This window comes from Salvia hispanica, chromosome 2 (assembly GCF_023119035.1).
Source record: "Salvia hispanica cultivar TCC Black 2014 chromosome 2, UniMelb_Shisp_WGS_1.0, whole genome shotgun sequence".
Classification (NCBI taxonomy): Eukaryota; Viridiplantae; Streptophyta; class Magnoliopsida; order Lamiales; family Lamiaceae; genus Salvia; species Salvia hispanica.
Genome location: NC_062966.1, coordinates 39,111,334 through 39,125,200, shown reverse-complemented (window position 1 = coordinate 39,125,200; position 13,867 = coordinate 39,111,334). Strand labels below are relative to the sequence as shown.

General features: G+C 37.6%; 2 protein-coding genes across 2 annotated transcripts; both read left to right on the top strand.

Moving 5' to 3' along the window:
- The first annotated feature begins 1,282 nt into the window (after positions 1-1,282).
- On the top strand, positions 1,283-8,031 carry LOC125207010. Its single transcript, XM_048106220.1, has 4 exons — positions 1,283-2,136; positions 2,218-3,358; positions 5,852-6,618; positions 6,707-8,031. The coding sequence occupies exons 1-4, from the start codon at positions 1,343-1,345 to the stop codon at positions 7,905-7,907; spliced, it is 3,903 nt and encodes a 1,300-aa protein (XP_047962177.1). The 5' UTR covers positions 1,283-1,342; the 3' UTR covers positions 7,908-8,031.
- Positions 8,032-12,450: 4,419 nt separating this feature from the next.
- On the top strand, positions 12,451-13,867 carry LOC125207009. Its single transcript, XM_048106219.1, has 2 exons — positions 12,451-12,536; positions 12,670-13,867. The coding sequence occupies exon 2, from the start codon at positions 12,683-12,685 to the stop codon at positions 13,865-13,867; it is 1,185 nt and encodes a 394-aa protein (XP_047962176.1). The 5' UTR covers positions 12,451-12,536; positions 12,670-12,682.

Sequence of the window (13,867 nt, the reverse complement as noted above, 5' to 3'; positions counted from 1 at the left end):
AAACACTCTGGCACACATTAACCCAACATTTTTTTTACTATGTTTTTCTATTAAAATGAAATTTCTCACTGAAATAAAAAAATAATGATTTTGCCAGCCCAAATTGTAGTAGTCTAAAGGCCATCCACCAGTGTAAATTGGGCTGAATAAACCTTTTTAGTGGCCCAACTAAATACCATAGAGGCCTAGAGAGTAACTTGGATCAACTATATTATTTCCTACTCTATCTACTAAATGATGGTAGAGTTCATCACTTATGTTTGTATGTATAGTAGATCAATAGGAAATGACATAGGTGATCCTCATCGGAAAGAGTAGTTTTCTTAGCCATATGGAGTAGCATATAGCGGCTTTTTTGAGGAAAAAAATAAAATATCTTAGTATTATACTCCATCAATAGTAGTGTAGTGATATAAAATAAAATTAGACCGGATAGATATATTATATATCGGAAAAGCAAAAGCAAAAGCAAAAGCAAAAGAGAAAGAGTTGTTGCTTGATACTACTACTTTCAAAAGCTAAAGAGAAAGAGAAAGAGAAAGAGAAAGATAAAGAGTTGTTGCTTGATACTACTCTATTAACTTTGCTAATAATATTAGAAGTTTGGTGTGATTCAGTTTTGAAAAGATAGTATTCCTTCATGTACTATTTTTTTTATTTGGACGATCATCGATAGATGTTCTATTATTTTTACTATTTGTGAGAAGTGGATCTTACATTCCATTAACCCATTCTACTCACAATTATTATAATAGTCTCTCCGTCTCTTAGAAAGAGGAACTTTTGAAACGACACGAGTTTTAATGCAAATTAGTAACGTAAGAGAGATACAAAGAAAAGTGTGTTAGTGGAAAATGGATCTTGTCTCATTAGAGAGAGAAATTTTGAAAGTTTTTATTTTTAAGAGAATGACTAAAAATGAGAAAAAATTTATATTTTTAGGGGACAAAAGGAATAGTATAAAAAAGTGGGTCCACATTCCACAAATTTTTTGACCCACTTTCCTTCACAAAAACAAATAATTTCTTAAAACCGGTTAAATATGTGACATTTAACTAGTCAAATATGTGACATTTAACGGGAATCGGAGGGAGTAAGAAATACTAGTAGTAGCTTTAATGTGTGTCTAATTGAGAAAAGCAAAAGACAAAAGACACGAGACAAAGAGTGAAACACATTGATTTTTGTGATACATTATTCTTTGGTAACATGGGAAGTTGTTGTATGATTCCATATAGTAGTATGTTGCACTATATATACATATGTTCGTCTGGGCACCTCCTCTCACACACACTACAAACACAAGAAGAGAAAAAACAAACACACACACACACACACAACAATGAGTGAGAAGGTAGAAAATGAGAAAGAAGAGAAGGAAGAGAGAGAGATGGTTGATCATTGGAACCACGAGCATCCACTTAAATTGGTGGATGCTCCAGCTGGTCCTGGAGGAAGATTTTGTTATGGGTGTCTAACACATATTAGAAGAGGAGAGAAAGGTTATAGATGTAGCCAGGAATGTGGGTATGATGTGATACTACATGAAGAATGTGCAGAGGCGCCGAGGAAGATCAGACACGCATTGCACCCTCAACACACACTCACTCAACAATTCAACCTTGACGACATGGAAGGAGGCCACTGTTCAATCTGCCAAAAGCATGTCCTAGGAATTTTCTACAGATGTACGAGCGCAGAATGTACACTTGTGATGCACATCAGATGCGCACAGGGAAGCGACATGATGTATGCAGCAGAAGGTGACAAGCGCACCATACACCATCCGAGTCATCCCGACCATGAACTGAAGTTGTGGAGGAGAAGTTGTTCATTCAAGTGCGATGCTTGTGGCACCACAGGCGCCAAAGGGAGTTCCTACACGTGCACCGATGATGCTTGTGAATATTGGATCCATGAGAGATGTGCTTCCTTGCCTCAGAATATCCAAAGGGAAGATCACAATCACTCCTTGTCTCTCTCTTTTCATGTCCCACCTCAATATCTCAAATATGACTACAGTTGTGATGTCTGCAGAAAAAGATTGTTATCCAAACATTGGATTTATCATTGTGAGCTTTGCAGCTATGTTGTCCATCTCACCTGCGCCTTTGACAAATTGCTCCTCACCAATCGGTATAATCAATACTCTTTCTTGAAAAATTGTTGTTTTATATATGCTGAAATGTGTGTTTTAATTTGTTGCATTGCATGTAGAGAGAAAGGGATTATGGAGTTTCCAATAAATGATGGGGCGGACCTAATTGGAGCTTTCCTAAGGAGACAAGGAGTTGACACACATTCACTCATCCTTCATCATGATGTTGTTGATTATGAGTTCCACCATCACAAACTCAGATTAGTCTCCTCCTCCTCATCATTTCAAGAAGAAGAAAATGGTGATGACGATGATGATGAGGAAGACTACTCTTGTAGAAAATCAGAGTTAATATGTGATGGGTGCATTACTCCGATACTTATGAAACAATCACCATCATCTTCTTCAGGTAGTAAAGATTACTACTACATGAGATGTAGCATCAGCTCATGCGAATACTATCTTCACTTGGCGTGCTTTCAATTGCCAACTCAGCTCTCTTCTCTTCCTCTTCTCCACAAACATGATCACAGCTTTGTCCTTCAATCCGGTGACAATCGTAAACCATGGCGGTGGTCCATTTGCGGCGTCTGTGGCACATTTACTAATGGTTTGTTTTATGGCTGTACAAAATGTGATTATGGCTTCACAGTAGATATAAAGTGTGCTTCAATGCCGGAAACCATATATCACGCAGCTCACCCTCCACACCCCCTCAACCTTCTCTCCCCAGAAGATACTGAGATACGAGCTTTCGATACATGTGATGGCTGTAATGGCCTCATCTGGGGTGCTAATAATAGCTATGCATGCGGCACCTCTGATTTCATCGTCCACTTTCAATGCGCGGTGCTGCCGGCATCATCCACCAGCCGTAGATGGGACAAGCACCACCCGCTGCCTTTGACTCACGACGCCACTCTAAACCATCCCGGTGATTTCTACTGCAATCAATGCGAGCAAGAAATGAATCCAAAGAGTTGGATGTATCACTGCCGCAGCTGCGACATATCCTTCCATCCGGAGTGCCTCAAAACTACATCCGGCGGGTTTAGAAACATCAAGTTTGGTCAAAAATATGTGATCGAGGGAGCTCACTGCCACACACTCACCTATCAAATTCTCACTACAAAACGCCACTGCGACCTTTGCTGTTATGATATGCATGAACGTCTTGGATTTTACTGTGCATCATGCATCTTCTTCATTTGTTTCGAACCCTGCGGTCAAAAAATGATCGAAGATGGCAACATTAAGGCCGTGGACTGACAAAACAAGTTCAATATTTACCTTTTTCTTCTTGTATACTAGAAGTGTTTTTATCTCACCGTTTATGTTTATGTGTGTTGTGTTTAATTCAATCAAGATTGTAGCTTGTTTTTAATTTACATTTTGTGATACTTAATTTTACTCCTTCTCATGCACCTACAAGTATTTCTTTGTTGTACAGTATTAACTTGTGATCATTCAACTTCAGTTCAAATAATATTTTAATATTCATTTTTCCAAATTCAGGACGTTTGTAACAGCAAAATCTTTGAGTTGAATTCAAAGAAAAAAGCAAAAAGTAAAGACAATAAGTATATGAGAGAACAAAAGAAATATTACAAGACAGAGAAAGGCAAAAGTTACATTCTTTGCTGAGATGGGAAGTTTTGTTATGATTCGATTTCTGGTCTGTTAATGTTTCCATATAACTCTGTTTGAAATTAGGAGTTCTAATTGAGTCAGACACGAGTTTTAAGAAACACTCCTCTATAAAAGAAGGTTGATGGAAAAAGATAATGGAACACATAGTCTCATTTTTATATATTAATAGTTTTATAATAAAATGAGTTGAATGAAGTCAGTGGAATGCGAGACCTATTGTCATTTATGGAAATAGTGTACCGGGACTCCTAATGTGGGATGAACTTAAATGAAAAATTAAGACTCCAATTGTGGAACGGAGGGAGTACTGCATATATACACACACAAGCATAAGAAGATTAAAAACCACAGGTATAATAATGAGTGAAATAGAAAAAAAGATAGAGATGGGAGGGGAGGAGAAGGATGAGGAGAGAGAGGTGGTTGATCATTGGAGCCACGAGCATTCACTTACTTTGTTGGAGTGATCAGAAATGAAATTATATGATTTACAATTCGTATGGTAAAGATGTCTCGTTCAGTGTTAATGTGAATATATAAGATTCATAATATTGAAATTTTTAACAGAAAACTTTTTCTTTCCATTTTATTCATATGTCTATAACACTGATTAACCAAACATGTTTGTGTGTGTGACTGTGTCTCTATTATAGAGAAATGTCTCACTGAAATTGAAAAAAAATTATGATTTTTACCAGCCTAATTGAAGTGGTCTAAAGGCCATCCACCAGTGTAAATTGGGATGAATAAACCTTTTTAGTGGCCCAACTAAATACCATAGAGGCCTAAAGAGTAGTTTTCTTAGCCATATGGAGTAGCATATATGATTATATCGGAAAAGCAAAAGAGAAAGAGAAAGAGAAAGAGAAAGAGAAAGAGAGTAGATATATGATTATATTGGAAAAGCAAAAGAGAAAGAGAGTACTCTATTAACTTTGCTAATAGTATTAAAGTTTAGTGTGATTCAATTTTGAAAAGAAAGTAATCCTTTATGTACCTATTAAATGGAGTATCTTATATTTTTTTTATTTGGACGATCATCAATAAATGTTCTATATTTTTATTGTTTGTGGTAAGTAGATCTCATATTTCATATAGCGGCTGTTTGAGGTCAAAAAATAAAGTACTCCTATACTAGTGTTATATCAATATTAATAGTGGTATTGTCATACAAAGCAAAATTAAACGTGATAGAGTATATGATTATATCGGAAAAGCAAAAGAGAAAGAGAAAGAGAAATAGAAAGAGCAAAATTAAACGTGATAGGGTATATGATTATATCGGAAAAGCAAAAGAGAAAGAGAAAGAGAAAGAGAAAGAGAAAGAGAAAGAGTTGTTGGTGTATGGTAGTGGTGTGGTGATGAAGATGGTAGTGTTTTGTAAAAAAGAAATAGGGGAATGTTGATGTTGGTGGAGGTGTACAAGATTATAAAAAAAGTGATCATAATTCATGATCCTCTTGTGTTTATGAAATTATGTAGATGGGAAATGCCTTTTTCCACTCACAATCTTTACTTGATTTTACTGGACTACAAAATTATGATCTTGGGCTTTGAGATCATGATTTAGTCAAGTATAGTTTCAATGAGTATAGGTAAAGGTACAAATCATAAAAATAATATCATTGCACATTAGTTATTGTAGATGATTTGGGTGCTGCTTTTTATGATTTGAGATGCACATAATTTTGTATTTCATGAACAAAATTACATTTCAAACAGAGAAGTTTCAGCTGTTTATAAACATATGTCATTTTCTACTCTATCTACTACTACATATACACAAACATGATATATGATGGTGGAGTCCATCACTCATATGTATATATGTAGTAGGAGATGGAGTAGGAAATGACATAAGTGATACTCATCGGAAAGAGTAGTTTTCTTAGCCATATGGAGTAGCATATAGCGGCTGTGTAAGGACAAAAATAAAATATCTTAGTATTATACTCCGTCAATAGTAGTGTAGTCATACAAAATAAAATATCTTAGTATTTCACTATATATAGATATGTTGGTGTGGACACCTCCTAACACACACAAACACAAGAAGTAAAAAGAAACACACACACACACACACACACAACAATGAGTGGAAAAGTAGAAAATGAGATAAAAGAGGAGAGAGAGATGGTTGATCATTGGATCCACGAGCATCCACTTACTTTGGTGAGATCTCGTGGAGGAGAATACTGTTATGGGTGTCTAACGTATTATAGAAGAGGAGAGAAAGGTTATGGGTGTAGCCAGAAATGTGGGTATGCAGAGCTACTACATGAAGACTGTGCAGAGGCGCCGAGGAAGATCAGGCACGCAATGCACCCTCAGCACACACTCACTCAACAGTTCAGCCTTTTCGGCGTGGAAGGAGGCCGCTGTCCAATCTGCCAATGGTATGTCTGGGGAATTTACTACAGATGTACGAGCGCAGAATGCACAATTTTGATGCATTCCAGATGCGCGCAGGGCAGCGACATGATGTATGCAGCCGAGTGTGACAAGCGCACCATACACCATCCGAGTCACCCTGAGCATCAACTCTTGTTCCTGAGGAGAAGTTGTTCCTTCAAGTGCGATGCTTGTGGCACCACAGGCGCCAAGGGGAGTTCCTACTTGTGTACCAATGATGATTGTGAGTATTGGATCCATGAGAGATGTGCTTCCTTGCCACAGAATATTCAAAGGGAGGAACACAATCACTCCCTGTCTCTCTCTTTCCATGTCCCTCCTCAATATCTCAGACATAAATACCATTGTGATGTCTGCAGAAAAAGATTAGTAACCAAAAATTGGGTGTATCATTGTGAGCTTTGCAGCTACGTTGTCCATCTCACCTGCGCCTTCAAGAAATCGCTCCTCACCACTCGGTATGATCAGTACTCTTCTTTCATCCATATCTTTCGTGAAAATTTGTTGGTTTATATATGTTGAAATGTGTGTTTTTGTTGCATGTAGAGAGAAGGGGATTATGGAGTTTCCAATAAGTGATGTGGCTGTGGGTGAGGACCTAATTGGAGATTTTGTAAGGAGACAAGGAGTTGATACACGTACAAATACACTCATCCTTGATCATCAAGATGGTGTTGATTATAAGTTTCACAATCACAAACTCAGATTAGTCTCCTCATCATCACCATCATTTCAAGAAGAAGAAGATGAAGAAAATAGTGATGATGATGATGAGGAAGACTACTCTTGTAGAAAATCGGAGTTAATATGTGATGGGTGCATTACTCCGATAGTTCTGAAACAAGCATCATCATCCCCGTCTTCTTCTTCTTGTTCCAGTAGTAGTAGCAGTAATGAAGATTACTGCTACTACTACATGAGATGTAGCATAAGATCATGCAAATACTATCTCCACTTGGCTTGCTTCTGCTTGCCACCTCAGCTCTCCTCTCTTCCTCTCATCCACAATCACAGCCTTGTCCTTCAATCCGGTGACAAACTTAAACCATGGAAATGGCAAGAATGCAGCATCTGCCGTAAAGATACGAATGGTCTGTATTATGACTGTACAAAATGCTATAGCTTCAAAGTAGATATAAAGTGCGCTTCAATGCCGGACACTATATATCATGCAGCTCACCCTCCACACCCCCTCAACCTTCTCTCCAAAGAAGATACTAGGACACGAGATAACCTTAAATGTGATGGCTGTCCTGATTCCTTCTTTGTTGCTTGTAATAGCTATGCATGCGGCAGCTGTGATTTCATGGTGCACTTTAAATGCGCGATTTTGCCAGCATCAACCACCAGCCGCAGATGGGACAATAACCACCCGCTTCCTTTGATGCACGACGCCACTGTAAACCGTCCCGGTGATTTCTACTGCAATCGATGCGAGCAAGATATGAATCCCAAAAGCTGGATGTATCACTGCCGCAGCTGCGATATATCCTTCCATCCGAGATGTCTTGTCACTACATCCGGCTGGTTTAGAAACATCAAGTTTGGTCAAAAATATGTGATCACCGGAGCTCACTGCCACACACTCACCTTTCAAATTCTCACTACCAAACGCAGCTGCGATGTTTGTCGTTACCCTCGGCATGAATCACTTGGATTTTACTGTGCATCGTGCGTCTTCTTCATTTGTTTCCACTCCTGCGGAGAAAAAATGATCAAAAAAGGCAACGTTGAGGCCGTGGATTGAAAAAAAAACAAGCTCAATGTTTAGTAGACTTATGTTTTTCATACTGCATTTATTTGAGTGTGTTTGCCTTTCAAATAATGAAGAGTGTAGCTTGCCCTTCAAATACTGAAAATTTTTACTTCTTCACATGCTTAAAGATTAAGGACATCTTTCTTAGTCATATTAACCGTGATTATGTGTTTCTTGGTAGTGACTGAACATCAATTCAAAACAATATTTATATTTTCAAAATCAACACGTATTAATGTTCATCATATATCACACTACAAGTTCCTAGGTTAAACGTTAAACTCAATGGTCGCTTTGAAGACCAGCTGAGCTAGCCGTGTGAGCGATTAATAAAGGGCTTTGTTGTATTAACTTGTGCTTCAACATCAGTTCAAATTATATTTTTTAGATTTTTAGTATTTGTTTTTTCCAAATTAAGGGCGCGCGTCTTAATGTAGATCATATATATAGAGAATAAAATAGAAAAGTGAATAAAGTAGGAAAGAAGAAAAGATAATTATTACCATATCGGGAAATGACTCTATACTATGAAGGAACTTCCCAAAATGGAAAAGCGAATCAACTGTGGTGGAACTAGTTATTCATACTAAATTTTTGCCTAAATTAATTAACACAATTTATTATTACTATCAAATATGAGCAATGATGGCTTATCCAACTCTCACAACTTTATGATAAGTTAGTAATACCAAGATAGAAAATTATATATGGACATTTCTAATTGTTTGATATCATAGTTAAGCTTAACTCAAAGCCCAATATAAGACAAAGGCCCTATCCAATCTTACCAAAATTATAACATTAACCATGTTTATGTATCCCACCAATTTGTCAAGTTAAGCCATGTTATTTAAAATACAATACAAATTTAGATAATTTCTTTTCTATCAAACAACAACGGAAAAAATTCATATCTTTGCATATCTTGACATGAAGCCGTATTTCTTATCTTGTTTTACATATCTTCTTATATCCAATCTTTTTTATCAAACGAGTCGTAAGGATGTTTTAATGTACATCATATAGAAATGCTGGAAATCTTTGAGCTGAATTGAGAGAGAAAAGTAAAAGATATAAAGACAAAATGTAAGGACAGCAAAAGACAAGCAACGACACAAAGAGAAAGACAAAAGACAAAAGGCAAATACATAGAAATAAAAATGGAGATTCTTGAATTGGAACTGAATTAAGTGGTGATTTTTATACATTCTTTTCTCATATTGGAAGTTTGATATAATTCGTTCTATCCAATTTATGTGAGCTGGTCACCTATGAAGGCCTAATTAATTTCATGCCTAAGTGGTCAAAGAGATTTGTTTGACATGTTATTGTTGAGTTATACTCCATATAGCAAAAACTATGGTACAATGATAAAATGAAGCACAAGAATGAAAATTTTGATCAAATAACAAATGAATAATTAATGAACGATGCCGGTAGCAACGAGTGTGAGGTTTATAAATCAAATAAGCTCTGCTCTCTCTTCTAATAGGTCAGTTTTTAGGGACGAGATTTAGTGTTGGTCTATAAATCCCACACCTGTTGCCTTTCAGTGTGGGTCATTAGAATCCGTAGCACCCACCCGACTCTGAGAAAAGCAAAAGACTAAGACATTATTTTCTCACATTTGAAGTTTGGTTTATTCCAATTTGCTTGTATTTTACTCCACCATGCATATATATGACTAATGATTAAGCAACTCTTTCGTTGTTAAGTTGTGATTCAACTACTCTTCAAGTTATAACAGTAAGAAATGCTAAAAATCTTTGAATTGAATTCAAAGAAAATAGTAAAAGATAGAGACAATATATGAGAAAGCAAAAGACAAAGAAAAAAGCAAAAGTTACATTCTTTCCTCATATTGGAAGTTATTTTATATTCTTCTATTTTCAACTTCTAATATGTTGTGAGCTAGTGGTTTTTTCTGAAAGATAATAATACTTGGTTCATTGAGGCATTCATCAAACAAAATGTGAGCAATGAAATTTCCAAGGACTCGCAAAACACATGAACCTTATCATATCAAAATCAGTGCTGATTAGCTCCAATACAACTATTCTAATAACAACTGGACCAAATTAAGATAATGGCTTAATGAACCTTTTCCGGCCCAACTAAATGCATATTACGCGATAGAAATATGATTATATCGGAAAAGCAAAAGACAAAAGGGAAACATCCGGGATGCAATCAGTGTGAGCAACAAATGAACCGAAAGAGTTGGATGTATCTGATACGATCCCGCAACAACAGCCAGGACCAGACCAGCAGCCGGACGTGACAGCAGTGGCGAAGGAGGCGCCGACGATACTCAGGGGTAAGAGTCTCGAGGTGCTGCCCCAATCGTCCATCGCGACGACGAAGCCAAAACGAAACGTCCGACCGCCGGAGAAACTCGCCAAGTAGTTCGCCAGTGAAGAAGATATTTTATGTTTTATTTTCTTGATTCTATTTTTGATTTTATTTCCTTTTTGAATATTAGTATCTTTATTATTTATTTTTGGTATTAAGCGTCGAGCGTAATTATAAGCTCAGTTTCGGGTTTCTTTGTTGATTCTTTCCCGAGATGAATAGGATTAGCTCGAATCAACCCATGGTCCTTAGTCTATAAATAGGGCTTTTGTTCATTAACACATTATGAATGAAATATTATTTGCCCACAAATCTTGTGAATTATCTATCTATCAACTCTAGTTCTCACGCTGCCCGACGGAGGAACCGCGTACAGCCTGAAGCTATCGTTTCCGACGACCCACGCTGGGCGCCGGAATACTTTTCGATCGACGCAGATGGGCTTAAAAAGAACGCAGACGCGCCGGAATACTGTTAAGGAGAAGGTCCTTAACAATATCACTGCAGCGACTGCAATCTGTCCTTCCATTTACAGATTTAGATGCATTTTTGTTTGGATTATCTCCGTTTCTAGTACTATTAAAAAGAACTATCTCAGTTAATTAAAAAAATAATGATTTTTAACACGCAAAAGACAAAACCCCCCATAAGGCATTAAATCCAAAATGTGTAAGATTAATTAATTAATTTAATCTTTTAATTTAATCTTAAATTTGACGTTAGAAAAATATAATTACTATATCGGAAAAGCAAAAGACAAAAGAAAAAGAAAAATAAGGGAAAAAGAAGAGTTTTTACTTTGATATATATACTTTGATATATACTTTTCTGCAGGACGGACCCAGGTGGGGTCGGGCGGGGTCGGCCGACCCTACCGTGGGTCCATGAATGCTATCGGAATATACTAGAATTCGTCGGCCGATCTTGCTACAACACGCCTCCGACCCCACGGCCAACACCTCCACGAAGATAAACGAAAATGTGTTGAAAACTGGGATTTAGAGAAATAGTAGGAGAGAGAGAGAGAAGAAATATGCAACTAAATTATCGATATGGATTAAAATTGAGGGGAGAGATCGATGAATTTTTTTGAATAAAGAGAGCTGAACCAAGATAACTCTGCATAGAAATGTGGTTATGAAGATGCATCGTACTTTGTGCAATATTATTGTGTGGTGAATTAATATTTTGGTCTTCAAAATGAAATGGGACTTTATTAGGTAGTAGTAGTACTTATTTTAGTAGATACAAAAAGGAATTGTAATGCATTTTTTCAAAAAATATTACTACTAGTATTTAAATATTATCTATATTTTAAAATAATTATTATTTAAATATTGTACTCCATACATTAAATATTCAGTGTATCCGATCCCACGAGTTATATATCCTGGGTCTATCATTGCTTTTCTGAGACTATATAAGTTTTGATATCCAAACACAAGAAGTAACAAGGAAAATACACACACACACACACAAGATGAGAGGAGAAGTAGAAAATGAGATAGAAGAGAAGGAAGGAGAGGGAAAGATGCTTAATCATTGGAGCCACGAGCATCCACTTTCTATGGTGATGATTCATAGTTTTTATAATTGTGATGGTTGTAGTGGGAAATTTAGAACAGGAGAGAGAGGTTATAGATGTACCCAGAAATGTGGGTACGATGTCCGACTACATGAAGAATGTGCAGAGGCGCCGAGGAAGATCAGGCACGCAATGCACCCTCAACACACACTCACTCAACAATATGCCCCTGTGGATTGGCAAACGCTCTGCTCTATCTGCCAAGACGATTTAGAAATCATCTTGTACAGATGTACGAGCGCAGAATGCAAGTTTAAGGCGCATATCAGATGTGCACAGGGAAGCGACATGATGTATGGAGCCGAAGATGACGAGCGCAGCATCATACATCATCCGAGTCACCCCAACCATGAATTGAAGCTGTTGAGGAGGAGTTGTGCATTCAAGTGCGATGCTTGCGGCACCACACATGCCAAAGGGAGTTCCTACACATGCCTTGATGTTGATTGTCAGTATTGGATCCATCAGAGATGTGCTTCCTTGCCTCATACCATTCAAAGGGAGGAACACCCTCACTCCCTCTCTCTCTCTTTCCATGTCCCGCTTCAATATCTCAAGTATAACTACCGTTGTGAGGTGTGCAGAAAATTTTTAATATCCAAACATTGGATATATCATTGTAAGCTTTGCAGCTATGTTGTCCATCTCACCTGCGCCTTCACCAAATCGCCACACACCACTAGGTATATAACAAAACCACCCATGTATCTTTCTTCATTATGTAAATCTAATATTTTTATGTTACATCATCAAAACAAATTGTTGGTTTATAGTATACGTTGAAATGTGTGTTTTAATTTGTTGCATTGCATGTAGAGGGAAAGGGATTATGGAGTTTCCAATAAGTGATGTGGCTGTGGGAGAGGACCTAATTGGAGCGTTTCTAAGGAGACAAGGAGTTGATGCACCTTCACTCATCCTTGATCATCAAGATGATGTTGTTTATAAGTTCCACCATCACAAACTCATATTAGTCTCATCGTCATCATCATCATTTCAAGAAGAAGATTTAGAAGAAGAAAATAGTGATGATGATGATGAGGAAGACTACTCTTGTAGAAAATCGGAGTTAATATGTGATGGGTGCATTACTCCTATATTTCTGAAACAAACATCATCTTCTTCTTCTTCTTCTTCTTTAAGTAGTAGTAAAGATAACTACTACTACATGAGATGTAGCATCAGCTCATGCAAATACTATCTTCACTTGGCGTGCTTCCTCTTGCCAACTCAGCTCTCCTCTCTTCCTCTCCTCCATGAACATGAAAATGATCACAGCAGCCTTGTCCTTCGATCCGGTGACAAACTTAAACCATGGGAGTGCTCAATTTGCAGCGTCTGCTCCAAACCTACTAATGGTCTGTTTTATGGGTGTACAAAATGTAATTACTTCAGAGTAGATATAAAGTGCGCTTCAATGCCGGACACCATATATCACGCAGCTCACCCGAATCATCTCCTCAACCTTCGTTCTGCACAAGATACAATTAAGAGACGTGGTGTCATCTATTGTGATGCCTGTGGAGGCACTCTATATAACGTTAACAGCTACGAATGTGGCATCTGTGATTTCCTCGTGCACGTTGGATGCGCGGGGCTGCCTGCGTCAACCACCAGCAGTAGATGGGACAAGCACCACCCGCTGCTTCTCACGCATGACGCCACTCTAAACCATCCCGGTGAATTCTACTGCGATCAATGCGAACGAGAAATGAATCCCAAGAGTTGGATGTATCACTGCCGCAGCTGCAATATATCCATCCATCCGAGCTGCTTTCCAATTACATCCGGCTGGTATAGAAACAGGAAGTTGGGGCAAGAATATCATGTGAATGCTGAAACCCATCCACACCCTCTCACCTTTCAAAGTCTCACTACAAAATGCCGCTGCGACGTTTGTCGTGAATATAGTCATGAATATCTTGGATTTTACTGTGCATTATGCATCTTCTTCATTTGTTTCTACTGTGGTGAAAAAATGATCAAAGATGGCAACGTTAAGGCCGTCTACTGA

What these genes read in the sequence shown, in the direction of transcription:
- LOC125207009 (XM_048106219.1), top strand. Translation starts at nt 12,683, where the DNA reads ATGGAGTTTCCAATAAGTGATGTGGCTGTGGGAGAGGACCTAATTGGA.
- LOC125207010 (XM_048106220.1), top strand. Translation starts at nt 1,343, where the DNA reads ATGAGTGAGAAGGTAGAAAATGAGAAAGAAGAGAAGGAAGAGAGAGAG. An exon ending in AAGATGGCAACATTAAGGCC is followed by an intron (nt 3,359 to 5,851) that starts GTGGACTGACAA and finishes ATGAGTGGAAAA; the next exon opens with GTAGAAAATGAGATAAAAGA. An exon ending in AAATCGCTCCTCACCACTCG is followed by an intron (nt 6,619 to 6,706) that starts GTATGATCAGTA and finishes TGTTGCATGTAG; the next exon opens with AGAGAAGGGGATTATGGAGT.